The following is a 26,229-nucleotide window of genomic DNA, read 5'->3' on the forward strand; positions in this document are numbered from 1 at the left end:
ATGTGCATCCACCCCGTCAGACCTAATTGGGATTCATAGTCTGCCTTCGATGCGCGTCGGCTGGTGTGACGGCTTTGAAAAGCTGCCCCCACACCTCCGTGACGTCAGGCGCTGTTTGTGTTCGACTTTCCCAATCAGGCAATCCGCTGTGCAGGCCTACGTCCTGCTGGGTTTTTATGTGTGGATGTGACAGGCGTTGTTTGTCTCACACAGATCTCCTTTTTTTTTTTTTTTTTTTGCTTTCATCTATTACTCTGCTGCTTGAAACTGTGTTTTCTTTTTTTTTCTTTTTTTTTTTATTGTGTGTAAAGCTAAATGTGGTTCTCTTGACGTCTCAGTGGAAAATGCCCTGTTTGTAAATGACGCGTCCCCCCTGCTGTCTGCGACTGCTGATTTTTCTTTCTTCTTTCTTACATTTTAATGCCTTTAATTTTCTGCATTGTCTGTCTTTAAATCTTTAGAGCTTGCAATCTGAGAGTCTTGCTACTGTCTCTTCATTCCTCTTTGCTGCTTTTCTCACTTTCCGCTGCACCAATTCTGTCCATTTCCCTTGTCTTGGTCGCCTTGCGCTGCTGCACAAACACCCTTCTTGCACTTTTTTTCGCCCTCCTTTATCCACTCATCTGTGCCTGCAGTCCTGCTGCTGTCCATCCTCTGAGTCAGACAAAATCACTTACCCTAGTCTATTGCCAGGTCTCATCCTCTTCCAGTTCTCATCAGAGAAGTCTTTTATGAAATTAAGTATAGCAGAAAAAAGATGTGTAACATGCTTTATGAAGTCCTTATTGACTATGCAATGCTGTTTCTGAGTATACATACATGTTGTCTTCATTACAGGGAGGCTCTGCTTGCAGAGATGGGCGTGGCAATCCGTGAAGACGGAGGCACTTTGGGCGTGTTCTCTCCTAAAAAGGTAGGGAAGGTCATAATTCCTCTGGGTGTGGATACTGGCCTTGTCTCCCATCACTTCTGTTTTCCATCTTATCCCCCCCCCCCCCCCAAGAGAGCCCTCCCTTTACTGTCAACATTTCTCTCGCAGTCCACTCAGTCATTCTGTCATTCTTTCCACTTTCTTTTTTTCTGTTTTTATTCTTTTTCACCTACTCAGCTTAGCCGTGACGGGGCATTAGATGAGCAATTTGATTGCCTTTCTGCCAAGAAGGTTTGTTTAGTTGAATGATTAGACAAAAGTATCAGTAGACTTGTTTCTAGAATTAGGGGTCGTTGCGTAGTGTCCAATCTGTGCTTGTTCCCGTGGTTTAGAATTAAACATTTATGCTTCTATGACTTGTTTTTAGTTAGAAGTCAGATCATTTTTACAGTGGTGTATTATTTAAAAATGCTGCGCTGTTCCACGCTGATGATTCAGACCTTTTACTGCCAAGGTCTCTTATTTAAGCTATTAGCCTTACTAGACTTTCCATTTGCCTCATCTCCCCTTGCAAGTAGAAGCAGCAACGTGTGGCGTCAGTAAAAACTGCAATTTATGTTTGTGTGCAGTTGTTAACAAAATCATTAATAATAATCAGCTTTGGATTTAGAAAACCTCTTCCAAACGTAATGCCTGGCTGCTGCACATTATTTTCTGCTTTTGTTTTTTGTTGTTGTTCATATCTTCCTATTCAGTTTCTTTTACTGAAATTTCTGTCCTTTTGCTGTCTTCCTTTCCACGGGTTAGCATTTCAGAGAGAAGCCTTGTGATCTCTATACAGACTTTAATGGGGTGTTTTCCCCAAAGAAGGTTAGTTTGGATTTGGATTTGTAGGATCACCCATAGTCCGTTTTGTGATGCATCAGATACTTTAGAAAACCACAATTGTTCATTTCCCCCCTGATGTGACAGAAGATGTAGAAACAGCCGCCTGACGCTGGTGGAAGGTTTTGTGGTGATCTTTCTTCCTTTTTCTTTTCTGTTCATCTTCAGACTCCACACCTGGTCAACCTGAACGAGGATCCTCTAATGTCTGAGTGTCTGCTCTACTATATCAAAGATGGGATTACAAGGTAACCAAAACCTGAATAATAAGACCTGCATTGTTTCAGAGGATCTGCACATTTTCTAATGTTTTATGTCTAGCAAGGGAAACCTGAGGAGTCGGAGGCTTAAAATCCGGCACTGCCAGCATTTTATTCCATCTTCTGTGGCTGTCCTCTCCTTGTCCTTTCAGTAGACTATTCTTTTGAAGTATTTGGTTACATTGTTCCTCTGCTGGGGGGCATGAGAACATTACACTTTAGTACTAGCCTCTCGCATGCATTGGATCTGATTGACATCTGCTACATTTTCTAAACGGTCGACAACGAAACAGAAGACCTGGTCTCTCAAAATGGACTCTGTGTTTGTGACAGGGTCGGTCAGGCTGACGCTGAGCGGAGGCAGGACATTGTTCTAAGTGGAGCTCACATCAAGGAAGAACACTGCATCTTCCGAAGCGAAAGAAATGGCAACGGAGATGGTGGGACGTCAATTATTTTTCTTCCCAGTTTGTTTAATGTTTATATTTATTTATTATGGCGTGCAATGGGTTGTTGATGAAAGGATTAGAGTATTTTTTTTAAAGATGGAAGCACTTAAAACTAAAGCCTTGTGAAATTAAGTTAATGTTTTTTATTTTACTCCCAATGTTTTTTTGGTGTATTCTTATCTCAATACTTTGTTTGAAAATTTGACCACATCTTATGAAAGTGGAAAAACTACAAAATAAAACTAATTTGGGGAGCAAAAGAAGTGTTATGAAATTAATTTGCTCCAGAAATACATTGAGATGCTACCATGCATGTTTTTAAGTGAATAAAAGTGATTAATTAATAAATGTTTGAAAAAAATAGGCTGTCATTGTCTATAATCAGAACATAAAGTTATTACTCTTTGACTCAGTTTTGATTAGTGATGAACTATTAAGTCTGATAATTGTTTTTTTGTTTTTTTTTTCCCACTCTGAAGTTATTGTCATGCTGGTGCCATGCGAGGGATCTGAAACCTACGTCAATGGCAAACGTGTTGAGGAAGCAATCCAGCTTCGTTCAGGTACGTGCCCCTTGTTTATTTTGTCGATTAAAATTAGAAATGTAAATGATTTTGACTCTTACGGGTAGTTTTTTCTTCTTTTTTTTAGTTTATTAGGGTGTTGGACCATATAAAATTGTTCATGTTTTGTTGACTTTCTCTGAAACTCCTGGGATCTGCCTTTGCTCAGGCAACCGCATCATCATGGGAAAGAACCACGTGTTCCGCTTTAACCACCCGGAGCAGGCTCGAGCCGAACGGGAGAAGACGCCGACCGCTGAGACCCCCGTCGAGCCCGTGGACTGGACGTTTGCTCAGCGAGAGCTCCTGGAGAAACAGGGCATCGACATGAAGCAGGAAATGGAGAAAAGGTACCGGAGCCGTCCTTCATTCGTCGTTTGACGGGTCTAGGCTTTTGTTTTTGTCTGACTTTGTCGCAACATGCTTTCTGCACCTATGAAGGCTCACCGAGATGGAAATTTTGTACAAGAAGGAGAAGGAAGAAGCGGACCAGCTTCTGGAGCAACAGCGACTGGTGAGTTGGGATAAGATGGAACAAAATCAAGGCCCACTTGACTTTCCTAAAAATGTTTGAGAGAGAGTAGTGCTGAGTGGTTTAAGAGGACTTTCGTTTTTATTTTAAGCTAATTTTGTTTTAGCTAGAAGCAGCTTCTTGACTGATTTTATCTAGTTTGGGTTGTTTTGTGTGCGATTTTTGAGGAAAATGTATTTCCACATAGAAAATTCAAAACCAGGATTTTCTAAGCTCTGCTTAGTTTCTTAAATACTAGTTTAAATTGGGACCTTTAAGCCTCAATTAAACCAATTTTTCACTCTGGCACTTGTGAACTGAGTGTGTGAATTACATTTTTTTACTTCTGGTGCATGTCTGTTCTTCTTGCATGGAAGTTTTCTGGTTTGAGACGGATGAGCTTTTCATCTGTGTCCGTTTCTGAGTTTAACTGAAATTTTTTCCATAGAAAGTCGATCAAGACTTAGATTGCTCAACTTTCCAAATTCCCTATTTCCCACCTTTCTTATGTTTCCGATAGTGGATCTGAGTCCTGCAAAACAGCACCTTGAAGATAAATCAGATTTGATGTGAAAAACACAAAATCTTTTTGAACCAAATACTTGGTGGTACTAAAACCACAGGATTTCCCTTCTCTTCTGAAAAGATGCTGCTTTTGCATGGTTCATGTTATTAGCATGTTTTCTTAACTCCTACTGGTTCTGGACTAAGTTGCAGTGTTTACCGCTGAGCTGTTCAACTCTTTGAAGTGGCTGTTGATTTGCTTGGATTAGATCTCTCCTCTAGTTTTCTTGCTCTGGTTTTTGTCCTGAGTTTCATCTCTTCAATGCAGTTGCTGACGTATTTCAATGCATTGTGATAACTAAAATATTCCTGCTGTAGATTTATTTTTTTATTTGTTTTTTTTGACAGATAGTGACAATGTGGTTTCTCATTGACTTCTTTGGCTACCTCTCTTTGTTAGCGTAGCGCACTGAGGGCGCGGCTTCACAATGGAGTTCTCGCTGCTCAGAGTTAAACGACACAAAGGCCTTTCTCATATTTCGGTGGGATCATGTGCAAAAACGTCAGCCATATTAAAGTATCACTTTACCAGAGACATCACATGCCCCATTTCTGGCTTCAGGCATAGTCTCTCGCACACAAAAAATACTGACCGTCAGCGCCGACTGGTTGTGATCTGTAATGTTTGTTGTCTACAAAAAAAAAAATGAGAAACTGCATTTTGTTTTTCCAACTAACAACTCTTTTGTAGTGGAGTAACACTTGCCCTCACTTCTGATCGTCTTCTCTACTGACTTTCTGATCAGCTGCAGCAACACTCTGTCTTCTAACTCACCGCTAACACTAAAGACACTCAAACCTTCTGGACTAAGGCTCCAAAGTCCATGTATATGCATGCCGCTGTTGCATGTTTGGGATCCAGCTGTCAAATCGTAAAACTTTCAATTAAGAAGAGGAATATCACAAATCATTAGAAAAGACCTCCAACCAGCAGCTATCATCTGTTATTTCCTTTCTGATCATTGTAGACATGCTTTTACTTTTATTATTAATATGCAACAAAGGAAACACAATCGTCTGAAAATTTGCTCCCAATTATTAAAAAAAACAACATAAATTCATACCACTGTGGCCGTTCAAGTGGTAAAGAGACAGAAAAACTGGGAAGAATGTCAATGAAGCCACTGTTGCATTTGAATTTCTTTTCCCGTCTTGAGTTTGAGTGAAATTCCTGAGGTGACTCTGCATGGCGCCATACATCTTTTACCGTTGCGATGTATGCAAAGTAGAGATGTCCTGATCACGATTTGTTGTCATTTAAGAAGAGGCACTTGCATATACCAAGTCACGGTCCAACACCAATTCTGTAGACATGCTTGAAAATTCACTATCTTTAAAATACAGTCAAACACTATTACATGCATTAATATTTTCCATTATAATTTATCACCAATGATGCTCTGGATGTTGCAGGATCCATTTATCTGACTAGGGTTATTTTGTGGACAAAGTTTTTGGTAAATTTAAATTTAAATCTTGTGAACGAGGTTTTGGTGTTAAGAGGTTTTCTGAATTTATTGGACAATTTTAACATGTTTTGATATTATACTTTACCCGTAATTTGGCTTGTAACAATTCAGTGCAGAAAGCTTTCAGGAACAGTTGTATTGCCTCATAAACGTGGCAATTTGCTTTAACTAACTCGACATTTAAAGTATAATGTTTCAGTTGCTTTCTGCGAAGCTCTTTACTGCATGTGAGTCTCTGAGCACACCAAGCTCATTAATCTAGCTAATCTAGTTTTGCTAGTCTCTGTTTTCACAATCGCAGACCGTAAAACAAACAGTGTGAGGTGAGTTTATTCAAAGACTCACCCTGATGAGGGAAAACACTGGCCATTTAATCAGGTCAGATCGCAATGAAAGTTTGATGCATTCCTTTGATCAGGACATCCCTATTGCTGAATACATAGAATTTAATTTATAAAAAGTAATTTTGTTTTGTAAAGAAAGTCTTACAAATCCAGGGAAATTCTCTTTAATTGGCCAATGACTCCTATTTTGCTCTAGCTTTAGGTTCCCATGTTGCATATTCATACCTTTTTTTTTGTAGTCATTCTTTTTTTTAAACCATTCTTTCATCCTATCCCTGATTTCCCATTGTAATTTCTCCTTTTTTTTTTTGGGAACCATTTTGGTTTGTTGTTTTCTCAAGGATGGAGACTCTGATAGTGGGGATGACTCAGATAAGCGGTCTTGTGAAGAGAGCTGGAGACTGATCACTTCCCTGAGGGAAAAGCTGCCACCCAGCAAGCTGCAAACCATAGTGAAAAAATGTGGCTTACCCAGCAGTGGGAAAAAAAGAGAGCCGGTTAAAATGTACCAGATCCCCCAGCGCCGGCGCATCACCAAGGACTCCAAGTGGGTGACCATCTCCGATCTGAAGATCCAGGCGGTGAAAGAGATCTGTTACGAGGTAGCACTGAACGATTTCCGCCACACACGGCAGGAGATCGAGGCTCTGGCTATCGTGAAGATGAAGGAGCTCTGTGCGAGCTACTGCAAGAAGGACCCCAACGAGCGGGACTCGTGGAGGGCCGTGGCTCGGGATGTCTGGGACACTGTCGGAGTCGGCGACGAGCGCATCGAGGACGTCATTACAAACGGCGCCCGGCCCGGAGGCGTAGTGATGGACGACCTCAAAGTGCACATTGACAAACTAGAGGACATCCTGCAGGAGGTGAAGAAGCAGAATAACATGAAGGACGAGGAGATCCGTGCTCTCAGGAATAAAATGGTGAAAATGGAAAAGGTTCTTCCTCTCATCACCCCGGAAGGCCAAGAAAAGCCTCCTGTGGCAGGAGCTCCCACTGGTGCGACTAGAACACCAAGCCCTCGGGAAGAGAACTTCCCGGTGCAGGAGAAGCCAGAGGAGGAGGACGTGGATGCACAAAAATGCCAAAGCGCAGGGGACGACTCCACCATAAAGCGAGGTCACATGCGCTGGATGCGCCAGGAGCAGGTGCGCCTCAAGAACCTCCAGCAGCAAGAAATCTCCAAGCAGCTCCGCCGGCATCCCGGACCTCACCGCTTTATACCGCCAGAAGACCGTAAGCTGCGCTTCCCCTTCAAAAGTAACCCCAAGCACCGCAACTCGTGGAGTCCAGGTACTCATATCATCATTACCGACCAGCAAGTCATAGAGCTAAAGGTGCCCAAAGAAGCTGTAGAGGAAGAGGAAGGAGAAAGCCCTGCTGAAGAAGCAGTGCAGCCCAGAGACAAGATGGCCGCCTCAGTCGTCCACGTCACCCCACCTCTGCCGAACACGTCAGTTCAGCGCCGTAGAGACTCGGAGCAAGGTTTAAACCAGGGTCACAGACAAAACCATAGGAACAACCAGCAGCCGCATGAACGCGGCCGCAGCAGCTCTTTCAACCACCGCCAGCGGCCCTCGGGTTCCATGGAGTCTCTGCAGCCGCCCGAAAGCAGGAGGCACACGCCGGCTTTCTACCACCCCAACCCACCGGCGCAGCCGCTGCCTCACTACCAGCATCTGCCGTGCCACTACAACGGCGTGATGTACACGGACGGAGGCTTCGGCGGCTACCAGCAGTACCACCACGCCGACCACGCTAACCCTCCTTTCAGCTTTCAGCCGCCTCCGCGAATGCGCAGGCAAATGTCCGCTCCCAATCTAAAAGCCAGCAGAGAGACGGCAGTCTGACTGACAGAACTAGTTTCAAACACTTTTACTTTTAGGCAAACGCATTACAGATCACAACAGCAAAACTGACTGGGACTATTGCACTTGATAAATGTGTTAACTGGTTGATCCAAGTGTTGTTCAAAATGTAAAAGAAAAAAAAAAACTTTTCTCATCGTCATGATCATGTTATTCCTCATTTCTATCAGGTTTTGCTGCATTGTGTGTGTGTGTGTGTGTGTGTGTGTGTGTGTGTGTGTGTGTGTGTGTGTGTGTGTGTGTGTGTGTGTGTGTGCGTGTGTGTGTGTCGGTCGTCTTCAGGAGCATTGAGAGAGTCACAAGGATTTAAAGCCAACAAGACGATAAGGGGGTTATTTTTAACAGGAGAGCAACGCTTCGCCTGTTCATTTATCGGCATGTACGACAATTCATGAATCATGCTTTGATTTGCCAAAATTATGCTCATGTTTGAATCGCTTGAGTTTACATTTTTACCGTTTTAGTACTGATTTGATGATGAATGTTTCAGCCCGCAGCACTACGCCGTGTTATTGCCCAAATGAGGAGCAGAAAGCAGTTGGTATTTATTTCATTTTTGTGCCATTTTGACTGACTTCCAGATGGGAAAAAAAACGAGTCCTTATTGCATTTTTTAGACATTTTCTTTGAATACAAATCATAAATCACCATTCTCCTTACTTTGCAATCAAACTATTCTCGCTCATTTAAATTTGAAGAACTTGAAGCACCGGTGAAAGGTGCACCTTTTTTTTAACTTGAGACTAAAATCGTAGTAACTGTGTGTGATATTCAATAAGTGCCTTTTTATGCACTAACTTTATTAACCCTGCTATGCATTTGCAAATCAGTATTTTGTTTTTCTTTTCCTTTTTATTCACTGTGCTGGCTCCTTTTCTTCTTTTTTTTTTTTTTTAAGAAGCTTCACAACACACCAAAAACGTTCAGTTGTTTTTGCAAGCAGCTTTGTGATTTGTATCCTTTCCTGTGCTTTATTTCATGTAACTGCCACCACTTTTGTTAAAGTACTTTGCACTCCATGTCTTTGGAAAGCTGTGTATTTACCCAGGGAGCACAGTGATGGTTATTTTGAACCTGTAACTTGATTTTTAAGATTTTTTTCTTTTTTTACCCTCCCCCTATCAGATATCTATTCTTTCTTCAAATCCTGGAGCTCATCAAGGATTTAATGAACCACTACATGCTGAAATGTTGAGACGCACAGCTGAGATATTAAGTTTATCGTCCAAATCTTTCAGCAGTTTTTCCCCACGTCATAAAATTGTGCTGCATTTTTATTTAAATTTTTTTTATTTTATTTGTTCCAGCCTTAAAATTTTTAGTCTTGTGGTTCATTGGGTAAGCACAGAGCTCACTTTGTGTCAATGGATACCCACTGAGTGTTGTCATGGTTCCCAAAGTCTGGCCTTTAAAAAATGTTGGAGGAAGGGCAACGACTTGAAATGTTTGCATACTTGTTATTCAGGAGAAATGTCCAGATCGAATGAGATTTTGAGGACTGTTTAGTTTTTGTTGGATCCAGACAGAAAAAGCAATCATTCAGAGAAATACATCTGTTTTTTTTTCCCCCCCCCTCCGGTTGTTCTGCGCTATAGCTGCTTCGAATAGTTTTAGCAGAAAGGTTTGCCTGTTCATGTCTTTTACTTGCTCCATCTGCAGCTCTAAAACATCCCGATAATTCTCATAACTTGATGTCAGATGTCCTTCATAACATATAATCAGAAACAAATGTTTAAGGAATATGTTTTAAAGACTATCAGAGTGAATGTAATGATTACTGTCCCTCTATGACTATCTACTTTTGCATGTCACATCTTAGAAGTCCTAAACTTATAGGACCTGCTCCTTATAAAACAGCGATTCAAGAATTGCTCCAGTTCTGATGGTGACCAGTTAGACTGGAAAGTGTGCATAAAACGTCAAATGAACTCTGTACAGTATTCTTTTCTCCTGAAAAGCACATAACCTCTATACAAGTGTTGTACATCTTGTTGAATCATCAGTATGTGCCTCATTTTGACTGTGTGTGCTGTTGCTATTACAGTATATTAGGTATTTTCTCCAAACCTATAAGACCTGATGAATATTATTTACAAGTATATTTGCATAAAAAAAGGACATAAGTGTGTTGCTGGAGAATTTATTTTTCAAATGATGACTGAAATAAAATGATCTGCTTTTATTTGAAGATTTTCTACGAAAGAGTTTGATTTTTTTTGTTTGTTTTTTCTTCAGTGTCCAGGATAAAATTGTAGAACGACAGAGAACCCAATCAGGACTTTTAGTCCATATGGAAAGTCATAATGTGAAATAATAGCGCTAGGTCAATAGTCAACTATAAACTCTAGCTTAATCTGTCTTTACTGTCACTGTTACTAGTATATAAATAAAGATTTAAATGAAGACGACATTTAGCCAGATGGGGGGCAAGAAAAGCCTGGTGGGCCTCCAGGCTTATAATACACTGAGGGAAACCCTGACTAGGGTTTTTGGCATCAAGTAATTAAAATACCTTGTAAGCATCAAAAAATAATTTTTTTATTATTCTGGCCATATTCAGATTGGCAAGTATGCCTCTGTCTCTCCCCAGACTTTTGCTTCCACCTGAACCAGTGCTGTCCAGTCAGCAATGTTGTCGACATATTTAGCAAGTTTCCATAGCCGTCTCCTGACTTTCTTTTGTGACTTTTGACAATTCCAGAGCTTTTTCTGGTGATTCTGTAAATTCTTTGGAGACTTGGGGAAGTACGTACTGTTCTTGTTCGGCTCAACGATCAGTTGGTTCTGTCGTGGGCTTCTCCCCCGACCCACAGGTCTCCCTGAGGCCGGGCTGCTCACCAGCTGGAGCCAGACCTCCTCATCTAGGCAGGGAGTTGATATAATATTCTTTATCTGACTTAAATTGCTGCACTGAGGTAAATCACTGGATTTGTTGGTTTTGTCGACATTTTTTGACTATCCAGGTGGTCGATGTTGGTTGTATACCTAAATGAAAAACTGTAATTTTTTTGTGTTTAGTAATCGTTATTTTACATATCGTTTTTCAGAACCAGGTAGACCTACTTAGCATTTTGCTTTGAATGGAAAGAAACTCGACTAGTGTTTCATCTGCTCCCTTTGCAGACAGATGTGTGTGTGTGTGTGTGGGTGTGTGTGTGTGGGTGTGTGTGTTGGGGGCAGGGGGTGTTTTAGGACAGTCTGCAGAAGCAGGATACATGATACTGAAGGACAGGATGGTGCAGCAGTCAACACACTCTGTGTTTGCTGGAAATGTCACTGTAAAGACAACAGTTTGTTGGAAAGAAATATACGAGCCAATAATAAAGCTTTGCAGCACATGCTCACATTAATGGCAGGTGATTTAAAAAAAAAAAAAAAAACTCTCGAGAAAGGTGTGGCTGAAATGAAGTCCCAAACAAAACAACAGGCGTCAGAAGTAGAGTTTAATACTGAAAAGGCAGAGTCCAGTACTCTACTGAATTGTAATCCATTAAAATCCATTTTGTTTCTCATGACAGCAATTATCATACACTGATAGTGTTGCTCAAATGCATGTGTGTTGGAAAGAGGATTACATTTGGCTTTCAAAGCCTGTAAGTATTATTCTAAAAATATTTGAACACTTTAAATGCGCAGTGTGAATCTACTTTATGACGTCTCCTATGACGGTGACGGTCCTGCCAGCTTTACGCCGTCCGTCTTCTCTCAGTCGAGCCGAGAGTTTGGGTTTCGGTTTGTCGGTGGTTTTCAGCAGCGAGGCGAGGAGGTCAGCACCAGATGAAAAGGCTTCATTGTTTTACCAGAAGACTGTGAACAAACAAGATGAGGTCATCGGGACCACAGGCTGCCTGGCCTTCTCTGATGATGATGATGGCGCCTCTCATTGGATTACATTTGACTCGGCTTCTCCCGGCTCTTTTCTTCTCCCACTGAAGCCATTTTGTCATTTTAGAAAGTGAATTGTTTACTTGGTACATTAGCCACTGAGTTATGATACCTTTTAGCTTCTAAAGAAGCAAAACAAAAAAAAATCACTTGGCATCCAAAGTTTTAATAATGTATGCTGATGGGTTTTGCTCTATGATTTACAAATCTAATCGTTTTGGAAATGTTTTTCTTTTTGTTGTTGTTGTGTTTTGTTGTTCTAAGTAACACATTTTCTAGGCTATTAATATTTTACACACCGTGCCGAAATATTCTGTTGTTTAATGTGTACTGACATGTTATTTGCCCATCATTCTAGATCATGCAAAAAAATGTAAACCTTACACCTATGTTGCAGACAATTTTCTTTGGCTAAATGATCAAAGTTTTCAGAAACGAAGCTCCTGGCATCAGTCCTTGGCTGTCATTTGGGCTGAGTTGTGCTGCTGATTTCACCTGTGTGTCCAGCTGATGGACAGCTGTCCATGTCCCCCTGTGTGTCGGTGTCCAGGTTTACGAGAGCAAACTGCAGGAGCTCCAGAAGCAGGTGGAGACGCGCTCTCTGGTCGCAGAGACGCCCGACGAGGCAGAGCTGGAGGAGGAGGAAGAGGAGGAAGGTGTGTACTAAGAAGATGTTTCTTTTGATGCATTAGCCACGAATGGACACTGTATAAATAAATGAGCTGTGTGTTTTCTTCCACGTTCTGTGTCCAGAGCCTAAATTACTGGGATGTGCGTATATAATTTTTCTACAGTCATCTTTTATTCTAAGACATATTAATAGTCATTCTAATTTCCCACCAAAGGTACTAATTGAAATCAGTCTATAGATTCATAAATCTAATCCAACATAACGTTTAGCTAGATGTTTAATCAACCGTACTGTTTTAACGTTTCAGCTCGTCGGTTACAAATTGTCTTAAAATGTCAGACAACTGTAGTTCCTCCTAATTTCATTTTCCATTTTTAACACCTTACTGGCATCTGCTTGAAGTTTTAAGTCCAGCTGCTGTTGGTAAGTCGACACTTTTAGAAACTGTGTGGAGCTGAATTGGAAAAATAGTCCAGTTTGGATTTTAAAACGGTCTTACTGTGTCTGCGCAGTCATTTCTTGCAGGAAATTTGCCTTCATGATTCCACGTTATGAATTATGCTGATTTTCTCCCACTAATTTAACGTTCTCTGAACCCGTGGAGAGGTTTAAACAATCCAAACTGTTCTGTAAAGACCTTTCAGATTTTTTTCCCCCCCCCTGGTTTAATTTGCCTTTAAAACGCGCCGTGAGCGTTATGATAATGTCACCTCTGCTCGGTGTGTTCTCCACAGTGCCGTGGACGCAGCACGAGTTCGAGCTGGCTCAGTGGGCCTTCAGGAAGTGGAGGTACCATCAGTTCACCTCCCTGCGTGACCAGCTGTGGGGGAACGCCGTGTACCTGAAGGAGGCCAACGCCATCAGTGTGGAGCTGAAGAAAAAAGTGAGAGAAATGATGCTGCTGCTAGGTTTTGTTACGATGAATATAACAATGTGCGTTATACTGCAGTAACAGAGGACTGCTCTGATGCAATATTTGGTAATGCAATCCCGCTCTGCAGGCCAATAATGAATCATTTGGGTAAACTTTGATTCTTCAAATAAATAAAGATAAATGGTGTCCAAAAGCTGTTGGAGAATGGTGATGAAATCACAATGACGTGCAAGACGAGACTGAGGAAAATGTGAGTTAATTGCATCTGCTGGAGGTGAAACGCGTAAAATTTATAATGTAAATTAGTTTTTTTCATTTAAAGTCTAGTCTTTTCCTGGTTTCCCTTTTTTTTTTGGTATATTTCTTAAATGTTCTGGAAATTGTTTATGATGCAGAAATATGACGTGTGCATCATCTTTAATGAGTGGAGCTGTTGGGTAATTTATGCTTTGTATTACCTTAACCTTTTCTCGGTGGATCAAAGTCAGAACTTTAATTGGATCGGAGAGTTTCTGGGATTATCCAGTTGCAATGCTAAAATACAGCCTGTGGCCTGTTCTTAATACTTATTGCACGATCGGGCAAAATGGATAAATAAGTAGGTCTACTTTAGATGGGCAGTTTTAATCTAAAACAATTTTGTGACAATTTTGGATTGAATTGAATTTGACTGAATTAGACTGCTTTGTCCCATGAGAAGACAGTTATCAAATGAAATTTTTAATTTGGGGTCTCTCGTTCCTGCAGCCTTTAAATGATCTTCCAGTTGTGTGACTAGAAATGACACGTAGCATATCCTGCCGACTAGATTTCTAAACCCAAACCTGTGTGATGTCTTCAGGCAATGCAGGGCATCACGAGGGAAACCAAAAGCATCCGCTGATGTTTAGATGTTAAACGGGTTTTGGCAGTCAGTCACAGCAGAAAACTGAGTCCAAAATACACATTATGACTCTGCTGGACTTTGTGTGCCTTACCTTTGATATTATTTAGCTAAGATGTTGCGTCTCCCTCATAGTTTTACATCCACCTGCTCAGAACGTGACAATTTAATGTAATGTTGACTGAATGTGGTGGTGGGGGGGAATAAAATGGTAGAGGAGCTGCGCTCTAGTCTGACTTTTAAATCATCCGGAATGCAGCATTGATCCTCTGTCGCATAGACAAATTGAAGTGGAAGTAAATCTAAAGCCGGTTCGCTGCAGTTTCCCTTCCACCAGGAAGCCAAGGGATTTACACTCCACATAAACCGCAAGACGCTGCAGAAGAGTCACTTTACACAGGATTTTCATCTTGAGTTTTCCTTCTCGGGATGTTTTAAAGTCAAGTTTTGGTAACAGTTTGAGCCCAAAGCTACTCGTTGAGGGTGAAGTCCTTCCTAAATTCTCCCTCTTCCTCAGGTCCAGTTCCAGTTCGTGCTGCTGACAGACACGCTGTACTCTCCGCTGCCCCCTGAACTCCTGCCCCCAGAGCCGGAGAAGGAACGCGACCCGAGGCCCTTCCCTCGCACCGTGGTCGCTGTCGAGGTTCAGGACCTGAAGAACGGAGCTACACACTACTGGTCCCTGGAGAAACTCAAGTAAAAATTACCTTAATCTGCACACACATGATGTAGTAGAGTGTCTTCTACTTCAGTTGTAGCAAACTGTTTGATTATTGCTCTGACTTAATTAGATATAGGCATCTGTAGTAGGAGTTTCAAAAAAAAGTCATTTGTATACAGTATCTTAAAAATTAATCGTTCTGAATCATCTTTGCCATTTTTTTTTTTTTTTTATCTTTACAGAGAAAATAGTCAAATTCATATCATCTGTACATCATCAGTTTTTCTCCCCTTCCAGTTTTCTTTTAGTGAGCTGTAAATTCCCATCCTGCATCCATTAATCCTGAGTGCATGTGGTCATTTACAGGCAGAGGCTGGAGCAGATGAGGGAGATGTACGACCGCGCTGGAGAAATGGCCTCCGCTCACCAGGACGGCGATGGAGAGGGAACTCTGACGGGAAACGACCCGTTCTACGACCGTTTCCACTGGTTTAAGCTTGTGGGGAGGTTTGTAGCCGAATATGAACGCTACACATTTAAACTAAATAGTTTTGGTTCTTGCCATTTTATTTTATTTTTTTGTTTTTTTTAATTTTTTTTTTTGCTTTTGTAACAAATTCGTTAAACAGTACCGGGGAAGGGTTGGTTACCAGTATCAGCGTATTTAAGCTGGCTTAAAAAAATGTTGCTACACTTTTCATTGTTTTTAAGAGGAGCAATTAGATCGTGTTATTCATTTGTGTTTAAAAATTTGTTTTGTATTATTTCCCAAAGCCGTACTGAAGCTTTTAGGACTTCTTCATGCGTTTTGTTTTTCATTGCCATCACTTCTCATTGGAGATTCATGTATCGGTCATATCACGTTTTCCACATCATGTTTTGTCATTTGTACCAGATGATGTTTTGTTCATTATTTAAATTTGTTTGTCCATTTTATTTGTTTTTGTGATTTTTTTTTAAATTTATTTTTATTTGAATGTGTGTTTATTTTACTCCACGTCACATTTTGAGTTTTTGTGACCATTTGTTGTGTTCCCTTTTTTTCTGCATCACTTTGTGCCGTCGTTGGTTGCCATGCTCTTCCTGATGCGTCCTTTAATTCATGTTAACATGGGGTTTGGGTGAGGTGGGAATGTTGGCGCTTTGTGTTTTATCCTCTTTCAGTCGGCGTACATGAGGAGATTTACATGCTAATCCATTAATGTGCCGTTATTCATGTTGGTTTAAAATAGCATTTCTGGTATTTGCTGTGACACCTGCGATTAGTTTAATGCCGGCTCCTTATGAAATGAATCCTAAACTGAAAAGCTTTTTCAGTGGCTTTTGCTTTTAAATGAATGCATGTAGTTAATGCAGTGAAAAGTGAGGCTTTCTTTTTATTTTTAATTATTTGAATTAAAGCAGGGTTCCTACACAGTTTGGAATTTGATCTGAGTATTTTTCAGATCTGGATAAATATTTTCACTTGTCCTTTTTTTTTTGTCCTCTTTCCATCATTTTAATTTATTTTTGAAGATTTCCCATTTGAATCCACTTGTGAAATATCTCTTACAAAGCTATAGTGAGCTTTAGGATTTTATGTTTTGTAAAGAACTGAGAGCTCTGGAGAGCTAAATCTCCAGAAGTCTAAAATATTTATATGAAAAAATGTGTAGGAACTCTGAAAACTTAGAAAAACAGCAGGAATCTTTCAAAATGAAATGAGATCACTGATGCCTCACAAAGCGCCTGAAGTTTTTTTTTTTTTTTTAACTCTTCTTTGACTCCACTGTTACCCTCGCCGCCGCTCCCAAACCTTCGCTCCCCCAGCAGCTCTCCCATCTTCAACGGCTGCGTCAACGAGCACCTGGCCGACCGAACGCCCTCGCCCACGTTCTCCACCTCCGACTCGGAGATCACCGAGCTGGCGGACGAGCGCCAGAGCGAGATGTCGGACTTCATAGACGACGAGGCATTTGTGGACGACACGAGCTCGGACGCGGGCACCGAAGAGGGCTCGGACATCTTTAGCGACGGGCAGGACCCCTTCTACGACCGCTCCCCCTGGTTCATCCTGGTGGGAAGGTCGGTGATCTGGGCGTTTCCTCTTCCTCTGCACACGGAGGCTGGGACAGGAGAGCTGTTGTTGGTTTGTTTCACTTTAGGTGGATGCAGTGAAGAGTAGCTGAAGTATCAAAGATTAGAGTATAATTGAATGTAATTGTAGTTGTTTTGGTTTTTTTTCTCTCAGACTCAGAGAAGCTGGAAATAAATGAAGTATTTTTTTTAATTTAATTTAACATAATTCGTCATCCTTCTGTGCTCTGAGGTCGACTGTCGAAAATCTACTTTTAATTTGGACTCTGTTCCTAAGAACGATGAAAAGCCAGCACCACCTCCTGCCGTCGTCCTCCTGTCAGATGTCTCATCCTCCACCACCACACTCTGCTGACTGCATTAACTCCCATCTGTCTCTTAAAACTGCCTATTTGTTGTGATTAAGCAAACTAAGTACTTGTCCTTTTTGTTGGCTTTTTCCGTTTTTAAACTTGGGTTGTTTTCATTTTCTTTTTTTGTGTGTGTGTTACTTTGAAATCATTTTATTTCTGAAATGTATGAACTCGGACTTTTGTCATTTGACCGATTTGAGGAAAACAGTTTATCATCTACTTTCTTTAGTGGGTGTATTTAGCAGTTGAAATAAAAACAAAACCACAAAAAAATTCCTTTAAAGCAGTCTAAAAACATCTCTAATAATGTGAAGGTTAATATTTTGTTAAAAAAAAAATTGCTGGCTCATGGTGTAGCTGACAGCTGTGTCTAATTTATTATGTATTGGTTGTGTTAGCTTGCTTCCAATGATTCCTGATGATTTAAAAAAAAAACTTACTAAGTAGCTCTGCTTAATGGAAATTAGAACGTTTTTCAATGTTTACTTTTGCTTTTTAAAACAGACTATAGCTCATGCGCAGTCTGTAAAAGATCTTACAATTTGCAGGTATTAAGTAATTAAAATGCATTGAATAGAGTTAGGTCTCATGTAACTGTGAGTGCTGTTACACCTCCAAGTAAAATTGCCCAGTTTGTGCCCCTATGTTTGCACCAACATGTTGCCTTTTCATTTTGTGTCACTTCATACTCTTAGGCTCAAACCAGTGACGTTCAGGTGTTTTTTCTGTAGTTTAGTGTTCTTTTTTTTTTTTTTTTTTTCAGTAATTTTGGAGGCAAACGGTCATAAGAGTTGAAACCTCTGACCTAATTATATTTAACTTTGTGTTGCCACCTCGTTTACATTTATTTTGGTTCTGTTTGGTTGCTCCTGAAATGTGATCGGTCCCAATAACTCGTTGCTACCTTACCTTACACTACTTACGCTAGACTCAATAGACGATAGAAAATTGTATACATGTACAAATATCCCTGAAGTTGATGTAAACTGATGCACGGTCAGTAAAAACACAGCCTGTGGCAGACTGGTCGATCTGCTATTTAACATCAGCCACAGAGTAACCAAAAAATGTACAAAATGGAGAAGCTCCTCCTGAAAACATAATATCGTAGTAATAAGCAGGGTCGGTGCATCAAAATAAGACATCACATGGGTGCAGGTTGGTCCCTGCATCACTTTGACTTCAGATACTCTACAGATGGATGTCTTGTGCTCTGGTTTTGGGCATTAGACTTCATCGAAGAGCTGCGGGTCGTTATAGAGTGTAACTAGGAGCGCTGCAATTGCAAATCATGTCTTGCGAAACGAAATGTCAGTGAGACCAGTGCGGCCAATGGCCAACACTGTAAAATGCTGTTTTATAGCTTTTACTGCTGCAATCTGCTAATCTGTCATTCCACTATTAAACTTTATGAGACACAAAAATGCAACTATTAAGTATAAAAAGAGATTTTAAGGAGCTCTTGCTCATTACATTGTCTTTTTTGCCTTTTCATTTACTTTGTCACTAATATTTTACTGTATATATTTGTTAATAACTTGTCGTAAACATGTTAAATCTTCAAACCTCAGCTTTCCACCTTCAGATGCTAAATAAATGCCACAGTTATTGATGCTGCGGTTGTTCATTGTTTCTCTTCTCCCTTTTGTTTTAATTTTTGCTCTCAGAGCCTTTGTGTACCTGAGCAACCTGCTGTATCCTGTGCCGCTTGTTCACCGGGTTGCCATAGTTACAGAAAAGGGCGAGGTGCGAGGCTTCCTGCGCGTGGGGGTCCAGGCTATAGCTGGTGAGTAATTAATGAGAACTCCGAGATTATTACCAGCAACTAACAAAAATATGTGTAGCTCTAAGTTCGGCTTTGAGATTCCAGTGGCAGCATGTGGGAGAGTCCTGAGGGATCCGATGTGCTGGCAACGCAGAGATTCCCTCAGATCCTTTATTTATTCCCTTTGATGTGCTTTGACAGTTTAGGTTTGTGACAGATTGGGATAAAAGGAGGGCTTGTTTCTCTTCTAGCTGACGAGGAGGCTCCAGATTACGGGTCCGGGGTTAGACAGTCGGGGACTGCCAAGATTTCTTTTGATGATGAATACTTCAAAAAGGTGAGCCGCCTGCAGTCGCATGAAAAGCCGTTTGAAACGCAGACACTTTATTTCTATTTTTAATTTTTTTTTTCTCCAAAAATACCAACTTGGTAGAGAAACTTTAGAAACTCAAACCCTCTCTGGACCAGCTATATGCTAATGCCTCCGACTTTTATCCGTCCAATCAGAATGACTTTCCCTCTACGGTCATGACCCGCTCCGGCTTGTCCCTGGAGGAACTGCGCATCGTGGAGGGTCAGGGTCAGAGCTCAGAGGTCATCACACCCTCCGAGGAGCTCAACAGAATCAACGACATGGGTACGGCCGCCAGACTTTCAACCTCTGCACTCGTAAATTTTCAGCCTCTCTTCCCTTCGCCAGAGAACGCGCCCGGCAGATGTCCCTGCTGGATCCAAAGTTGAGCTTTGTCGTGTAAATGAGGCGAATGCAGGGGTTTTTATTTGCTGCGTGAGAGAATTTTTACAAAAGCTAAAGAAAAAAAAAAAAGAGTGAACAGCAGGAGTGATGAATAAAGAGGAGCAATTCACACGCCAGCAGCTGTAATTTTTTATTTTTTTTGGTCATTTTTAACTGACCCTGTTGTTCTCCTCAGACCTGAAGCTGGGCAACGTCCCAGACGCCAAGCTGAGTCACAGTGAGGGTCTGGCAGGCCAGCTGGAGGTGGGGAGCATCTTCACCTTCCGCGTGACCGTCCTCCAGGCCAGTGGCGTCCCACCTGAGTACGCCGACATCTTTTGCCAGTTCAAGTGAGTCGACATTCTTCGAAAATAAGAGCGGCGCCGTTTAGGTCGCCTGAAATATCGGTTTGCGATGCTTCACGAAGCCTTCGGCTTAGGGAAACTGCAACAGCGTTACACGCTTGTGCGCAAGTTAAATGAATTTAATCACTCTGACTTGTGTTCACGTTTTGCTTCAGCTTTCTCCATCGCCACGACGAGGCTTTCTCCACCGAGCCGCTGAAGAACACCGGCAGAGGAGCTCCGCTGGGTTTCTACCACGTCCAGAACGTGAGTACAGACATGTGGACGTCATTCCTTCAATCCAAACCGTTCCTTATGGCCAGAAACTAAATTTTTCTTTTTTTCCTTGCAGGTTTCTGTGGAGGTCACTGAGTCTTTTATTGAGTACATTAAGAACAAGCCCATCGTGTTCGAGGTGTTCGGCCACTATCAGCAGCACCCGCTGCACATCCACGGCCAGGACCTGATCAGGTTGGTAGCTTTTTAAAAAATACCTTCTACAGAAATGTAGAATACAAAAGTATCTTCATCTATTTCCTCATGTTGTCGCATAAGAGAAGCAAACTTCTGATTTATTTGCATTTTAGATGGAACACATAGTGATTAATTATTGTGCAAATGGAGGAAAAGGAGACATGATTTAAAAAAATAATAATTTTACAGATAATATTCTGAAAAGTTTGCCATACATTTGAATCTAGAACCTCTTCTTGTTCGGATACCCTGAAATAAAGTGTCTTTAAAAATCACTTGAAGGGAGAAAAGGTGAACCTCAGGGCTTGCAGCAAAATGTGGTTTACAAATTATCCACACAGGGAACTATTTTCTGATGGCCTGTCGTATTAAATACAAATAAAAATGTGTGACTTAAATGTAACAAAATGTGGAAATGTTCAACGGTTTGGGTAAAAGTTCTTCATTGAAGACAGATTTTGCACTAGAATACATATTTCCTTTCTTTCTGTGTTCAACAGTCCTCCAACACCGTCACGGAAATACTACCCCATCCCCATGCCTCTGTCCAAACCAGGTAACAAATCGTCACACAACGCCGCCATACAGTGAAATGTTCTGTCACCATCACTTCCCCGTATCTTTGACTTTGTTATGTAACCATACCTCACATGTCCTTTTTTCATTTCTCGCTTCCTTTGGATCTTTTTATTGTCGTATTGAATCATTTTTCTACAATCTCTATAATCCTCTTACCCAACTCTGTCCTGCCTTTCCCCCCCCCCACTCTTCCATTTTCCTCCACACATCTATTCACCCATCTTTTCTGCCGTTCACATACAAACACACACACCACCCACCCAGACCACACCCGTAAGATCGAGTTGATCCGCTACCTCGTGAGCGGCTATGTTAACGGCAAAGTGCTGGACACGTTATCCGAGCACGCCAACGCCCTCGCCTCCTCCGCCGTGGCCAGCCTGGAGGACGAGGCTGACCAGCTCTCGCACTTCCCCTTCCTCTCAGCGCTCCACGACCCCGTGTTCACTGTGCCTAAGCACCACGGTTGGTACACAGGACTCGGGTTAGCGGTTGAGGCATTAGATCCCCCCCCCCAACCCACTAGATGCTGTTTTGTGATTAGACTAGCGCTTTGTTCTTGTGCTGCTCAGCGCCTGCAGGTGCACATCGGAGCACTGCAGTGATCGCGTTTGGGTCCCGACGGTTCAAACCTCCCCTTGCTGCTTCGACTGACCGGAGCTCCTACCTTCCAGTAGATAAATTTGCAGAAATTTAAATTGTTTCCCAAGTTGTGAAGCGACAATTAATCGCAGAAGACAGCTGATTAGACTACGGAGGTTTTTTATATATATATATATATATATATATATATATATATATATATATATATATATATATATATATATATATATATATATATATATATATATCAGAAATGAATATGCAAATGAGAGATAAGCTGGTTTCATCAGCAGAATAATCCTGCTGATACGTCAGACAGCAAGGAGCGGTCAGCGTTGGTGTAATCTGTGATTTAACTCCTCACACCGTCTCCACCTTTCGGTCAGGCCCTTGCAAAAGCATTCACACTCATTGAATTTCTCACATTTGTGATGCTGTAGCGAAACACTTCAATAAAATGAAGAACAATGACATGTGGGTTTTCAAAAAGAAAAAAAAAAACAACAACCTGTTACTAATCAAAATCTGAAAAGTGTGGCATGCATTTCTACTTGGAAATGCTTTGTCACATCTATAAATGTCGCATCTTTGTAAGGAATCTCAGGCTCAGTCAGATTAGATGAGTGGCGTCTGTGATCCCTTTTCATCTCTCGCGACAGGCTCTTGATTGGATTTTAGGTCTGGACTTTGACTAGGCCGACCTCGCACATTGATACACTTTGATCTATAGAGTTCCGTTGTAGCTTGGATGCATGTTGAGGCTCAAATAGTTTCGACCGAACAGTGTCCCCATAGCATGATGCTGCCACCTCTGTTTTCAAATACACCTTTACAGTTTTCATATTTTCAAATGTGTCTTCACGTTGTTGTTTTCTATCACAATGTCCAAATAAAACACATTGAAGTCTACAGTTGAGATGCGACAAAAACTAAAATGCATTTCTACCTTTGCAAAGCCCTGTATAATCCACTAGACTCAGCAATGCGCTCACACGACATGACTACGTTGTTTTGAAATTCACTGAAACGTCGAATTTAAAATACTTAGCTGATGGGTGTTTGTTTTTTTTTTGTTGTTTTTTTTTTATAGTTCCAGCCACCAAGCTGAACACCATCACCAAGTCGAACCTGGGCCAGTGCGTCAGCAAGTACGACCTGCTCGTCTGGTTCGAGATAAGCGAGCTGGAGCCGACCGGAGAGTGAGTGTGTCCCTTTGCACCGTTCCCACAGGGATGAATCCAGCCTCTAAAAATGCATGGAAGCCCATCCATAAAAGTCTAACCTGGTTTTGTCCCCACACAGGTACATCCCGGCTATCGTGGATCACAGTGCCGGATTGCCCTGCCACGGCACCTACCTTCTGCACCAGGTAAGGGTACAGCATTTGCCACTCCCCAAAACTCAGAAGATAAAGACTTGTCTATCTGTAATAATACTGACGTACAAGTTGTTTCTGTTGTCGTGGTTTTTATGCCGTAATCTTGATCTCCTTTCATCTTTTCTGCAGGGGATCCAGCGGAGGATCACAGTGACTCTTATACACGAGAAGGGCAGCGAGCTCCACTGGAAGGATGTTCGTGAGCTGGTTGTAGGTGAGCCATCCGTCCGAGAGCTTCACTCGATCCAATGGAAACTAGACGGTAACGCGGGGTAAAAAAAAGTGAGGGTAAACCCTTCAGAAGAGGATATACTGTGAATATACCACACACACCTATGGGAGGGGAAGAGAGGCTTCTGTTTTGCTTAAGGCAGCTTCTCTTTCTAAGCTTTTTATACACTGCAGCTGCCGCAGATGGACCAAATAATTACATTTCACATTTTTCACATGCAGCCTCTGGACTCTGACCAGATGCTTGTAGAGTTGTGTTTCTTATTTTATTGCTCACCAGAAGAAGTCTCAGTGACCGTATTGACGCGTCATGCCGTTGTATCTCCATCAGGTCGTATCAGGAACAAGGCCGAGGTGGACGACAGCGCAGCCGACGCCGTCCTGTCCCTGAACATCATTTCTGCCAAGAACATCAAGTCATCCCACAACACTAACAGGTACGTGGACTGGACTCTGAGAGCTACTTTGGCTCTGATAAACTCTAAACCTGACAATCCATCTGTTTGTTGTTGTGTAGGCTTTTCATGTTTTTGTGTTGAAAATATGTGAAAATGTTCTTGTCTTTATGGTTTCTGAGGGTAAAATGAATTCATTGCATGAGCTTTCTGTTTGTTTTTTATTTACAGTTGTTGATGTGCTTTATTGTTTCTGTTGCCTGACTCTTTGTGCTTCTCTTTTTATTCTGTGGACTCTTTCCTCCTGCTGCTGCTGGACTCTTGATTGTCCTCAGGCTTTCTATTGATAAGGATATTGATAGGTACCATTCATCAGAGAGCATAAGGCCTTCAATGAAGGACCTTTATGTGTCTCTTTTAGAACCCGTAGACTCTTAGAAATAAGTTTAATAGATTTTTGGTTCCTAAGCCCCTTCCCTGCTTGTTGCATAAGATATGCCTTTGTTTCCATTACCATTCATTTCCTAAAACTCTCAAAATGTTGATGGACAAAGGCGATCTAAATGCAAATGCACCCTGATCAGTACTACTTTTATACATTTATAAGTTTGTGACTTTAGTATAAATAAAAGTCGTGAGCTGACCTACTGTCAGTTTGATTCAAGTTTTTTGTTTTGTTGACTACCCTAACATTCAGTAAGGTCACTTGTCTGTGGGTAAATGCTCCCCCTGCTGGGAGATAAGGATAAATGCAACCTCACCGAAAAGGAATTGGTTTGTAAAATGAATACGTATCAGTATATACAAAAAGGCAGCTTTACTTTTAGTTGCATCATGCTGAACTGTATTCTCAGTATGTTCCAGCTCCTACCTTGAGTCTTGTCTCCTCTTTGTGTCTTCTCTGTGTTTATCCTCGCATCCTGTCACGTTGAAAGTGTGAGAAAGTTTCGTTTTCAGCCATCTAGACCTGTGCACATCCACACACCAGTTCTTTAGCCAAATCCCAACCTCCCATGTCACAACGAGAAACGCAACATCAAAAGTGTCTTTTTTTGAAACGAGACTTCCCAAAGCTCAACTCCTGTTGCTTTCCTCTGTATATTTTTTCCTTCAGAACGTTCTACCGTTTTGAAGCTGTGTGGGACAGCTCGCTGCACAACTCCCTCCTGCTGAACCGAGTAACTCCGTACGGAGAGAAGATCTACATGACTCTGTCTGCATATCTGGAGGTTTGTCTTTCCGCTCTGTCTCACGGCGATCTCGCTGCGTCTCGGACGTTGGCTCACTCGCACCTCTGCTTTTCAGCTGGACCACTGCATCCAGCCCGCCATCATCACCAAAGACATCTGCATGGTGTTCTACTCCCGGGACGCCAAGATCTCCCCGCCGCGTTCTCTCAGGAACCTCTTTGGGAGTGGGTACTCCAAAACTCCTGACTGGTAAGCCTGCAGGTTGATGCACTTTGGTGCATCTATTAACACGGATGTATAACACTCCAATAAAAAAGCCAATCTGAGTTTTGAGGTTCTGTTTTGTGTACAACTTTAGCCTACTGATTACAGTTTTGCTTTTTGACCGGGAGTGTAAAGCATGATTTTACTGTTAGTGCAAAACTCTGACAGAGATATTTGAATTGATGTTTTACATTTTCATAGAATAAATGAAATGATTGACTGTAGTAATTGTAATCAGTGACATCTGTGTGTGTGTGTTCCCCTGAGAATGTGGACACTTCTCAGAGATTTACAGATTGCTACAAATATTTCTACATCCAGCATTTCCATTACTGAGGGAGAATGTTGCTGTAAAACATTCAGCCTTTCTGTTATTCTGGTCTGAAGCTTAAAAGTAGTTTTCACAAACAGCAGAAAACCAGATTCTTCCTCCTTTAATTCTTCTTGTGTATTAATTATTTTAAGTACTTCTCTGGTAGCTGCCTTTAAGACTTGTCTGTGGAGTAATAACTGCCACTTTGATAAGTGTGGTCTGTAAAGCCCCGGTTGCATTTAGGTACGGTGTGTTCATTGACCGCAAGTAAATCGTATTCTTTTGGGTTTTGACCGTACAATCATGCCAAGTCTGTTCAAGCTGAAATCAATCTCCAATTATTACCACGCGTCACACTCTTTTGGCCGAATTTTTCATTTCATTAATTAATAATTTTTTTTTGCTGCTTTGTTACAGCAATCGCGTCACCGGCATCTATGAGCTCAGCCTGTGCAAGATGTCTGACACCGGAAGCCCTGGTAAACGAGGAGAAAACGATTTCAAAGAAACATCTGAATAGTTGCCATTATACCTTTTGTGTTGACAAGCCGGGTTCTCCTGCACAGGGATGCAGCGGAGGAGGAGGAAGGTTCTGGACACTTCCGTGGCCTACGTGCGAGGGGAGGAGAACCTGGCCGGATGGAGGCCCAGAGGGGACAGTTTGATCCTGGAGCACCAGTGGGAGCTGGAGAAACTCGAGCAGCTGCATGAGGTGGGAACTTGGAAATCAGATTTGACATTCACATATTAAAAAAATATGTTTCAAATCATTTTAAACTTAATCATAGGAATGAACCAGTGGTCAAAAAG

General features: G+C 41.6%; 1 protein-coding gene across 1 annotated transcript in view; it reads left to right on the forward strand.

Moving 5' to 3' along the window:
* kif1b (kinesin family member 1B) overlaps window positions 1–26,229 on the forward strand; it is a 58,237-nt gene that overhangs the window by 25,512 nt on the left and 6,496 nt on the right. The window contains exons 15-41 of the mRNA XM_088007069.1: window positions 838–913; window positions 1,925–2,004; window positions 2,350–2,456; window positions 2,945–3,028; window positions 3,198–3,378; window positions 3,470–3,542; window positions 12,220–12,325; window positions 13,035–13,183; window positions 14,575–14,753; window positions 15,085–15,225; window positions 16,528–16,782; window positions 18,815–18,933; window positions 19,164–19,249; window positions 19,420–19,549; window positions 19,845–19,998; window positions 20,169–20,259; window positions 20,345–20,463; window positions 20,967–21,022; window positions 21,310–21,510; window positions 22,739–22,847; window positions 22,951–23,017; window positions 23,156–23,240; window positions 23,589–23,694; window positions 24,767–24,881; window positions 24,958–25,091; window positions 25,837–25,898; window positions 25,986–26,131. Coding sequence (XP_087863195.1) covers window positions 838–913; window positions 1,925–2,004; window positions 2,350–2,456; window positions 2,945–3,028; window positions 3,198–3,378; window positions 3,470–3,542; window positions 12,220–12,325; window positions 13,035–13,183; window positions 14,575–14,753; window positions 15,085–15,225; window positions 16,528–16,782; window positions 18,815–18,933; window positions 19,164–19,249; window positions 19,420–19,549; window positions 19,845–19,998; window positions 20,169–20,259; window positions 20,345–20,463; window positions 20,967–21,022; window positions 21,310–21,510; window positions 22,739–22,847; window positions 22,951–23,017; window positions 23,156–23,240; window positions 23,589–23,694; window positions 24,767–24,881; window positions 24,958–25,091; window positions 25,837–25,898; window positions 25,986–26,131 — 3,211 coding nt within the window. The remainder of the gene's footprint in view (window positions 1–837; window positions 914–1,924; window positions 2,005–2,349; window positions 2,457–2,944; window positions 3,029–3,197; window positions 3,379–3,469; window positions 3,543–12,219; window positions 12,326–13,034; window positions 13,184–14,574; window positions 14,754–15,084; window positions 15,226–16,527; window positions 16,783–18,814; window positions 18,934–19,163; window positions 19,250–19,419; window positions 19,550–19,844; window positions 19,999–20,168; window positions 20,260–20,344; window positions 20,464–20,966; window positions 21,023–21,309; window positions 21,511–22,738; window positions 22,848–22,950; window positions 23,018–23,155; window positions 23,241–23,588; window positions 23,695–24,766; window positions 24,882–24,957; window positions 25,092–25,836; window positions 25,899–25,985; window positions 26,132–26,229) is intronic.

This window comes from Poecilia mexicana, unplaced genomic scaffold, assembly GCF_051168715.1.
Source record: "Poecilia mexicana isolate PSO_F unplaced genomic scaffold, ASM5116871v1 scaffold_7, whole genome shotgun sequence".
NCBI classification, from domain to species: domain Eukaryota; kingdom Metazoa; phylum Chordata; class Actinopteri; order Cyprinodontiformes; family Poeciliidae; genus Poecilia; species Poecilia mexicana.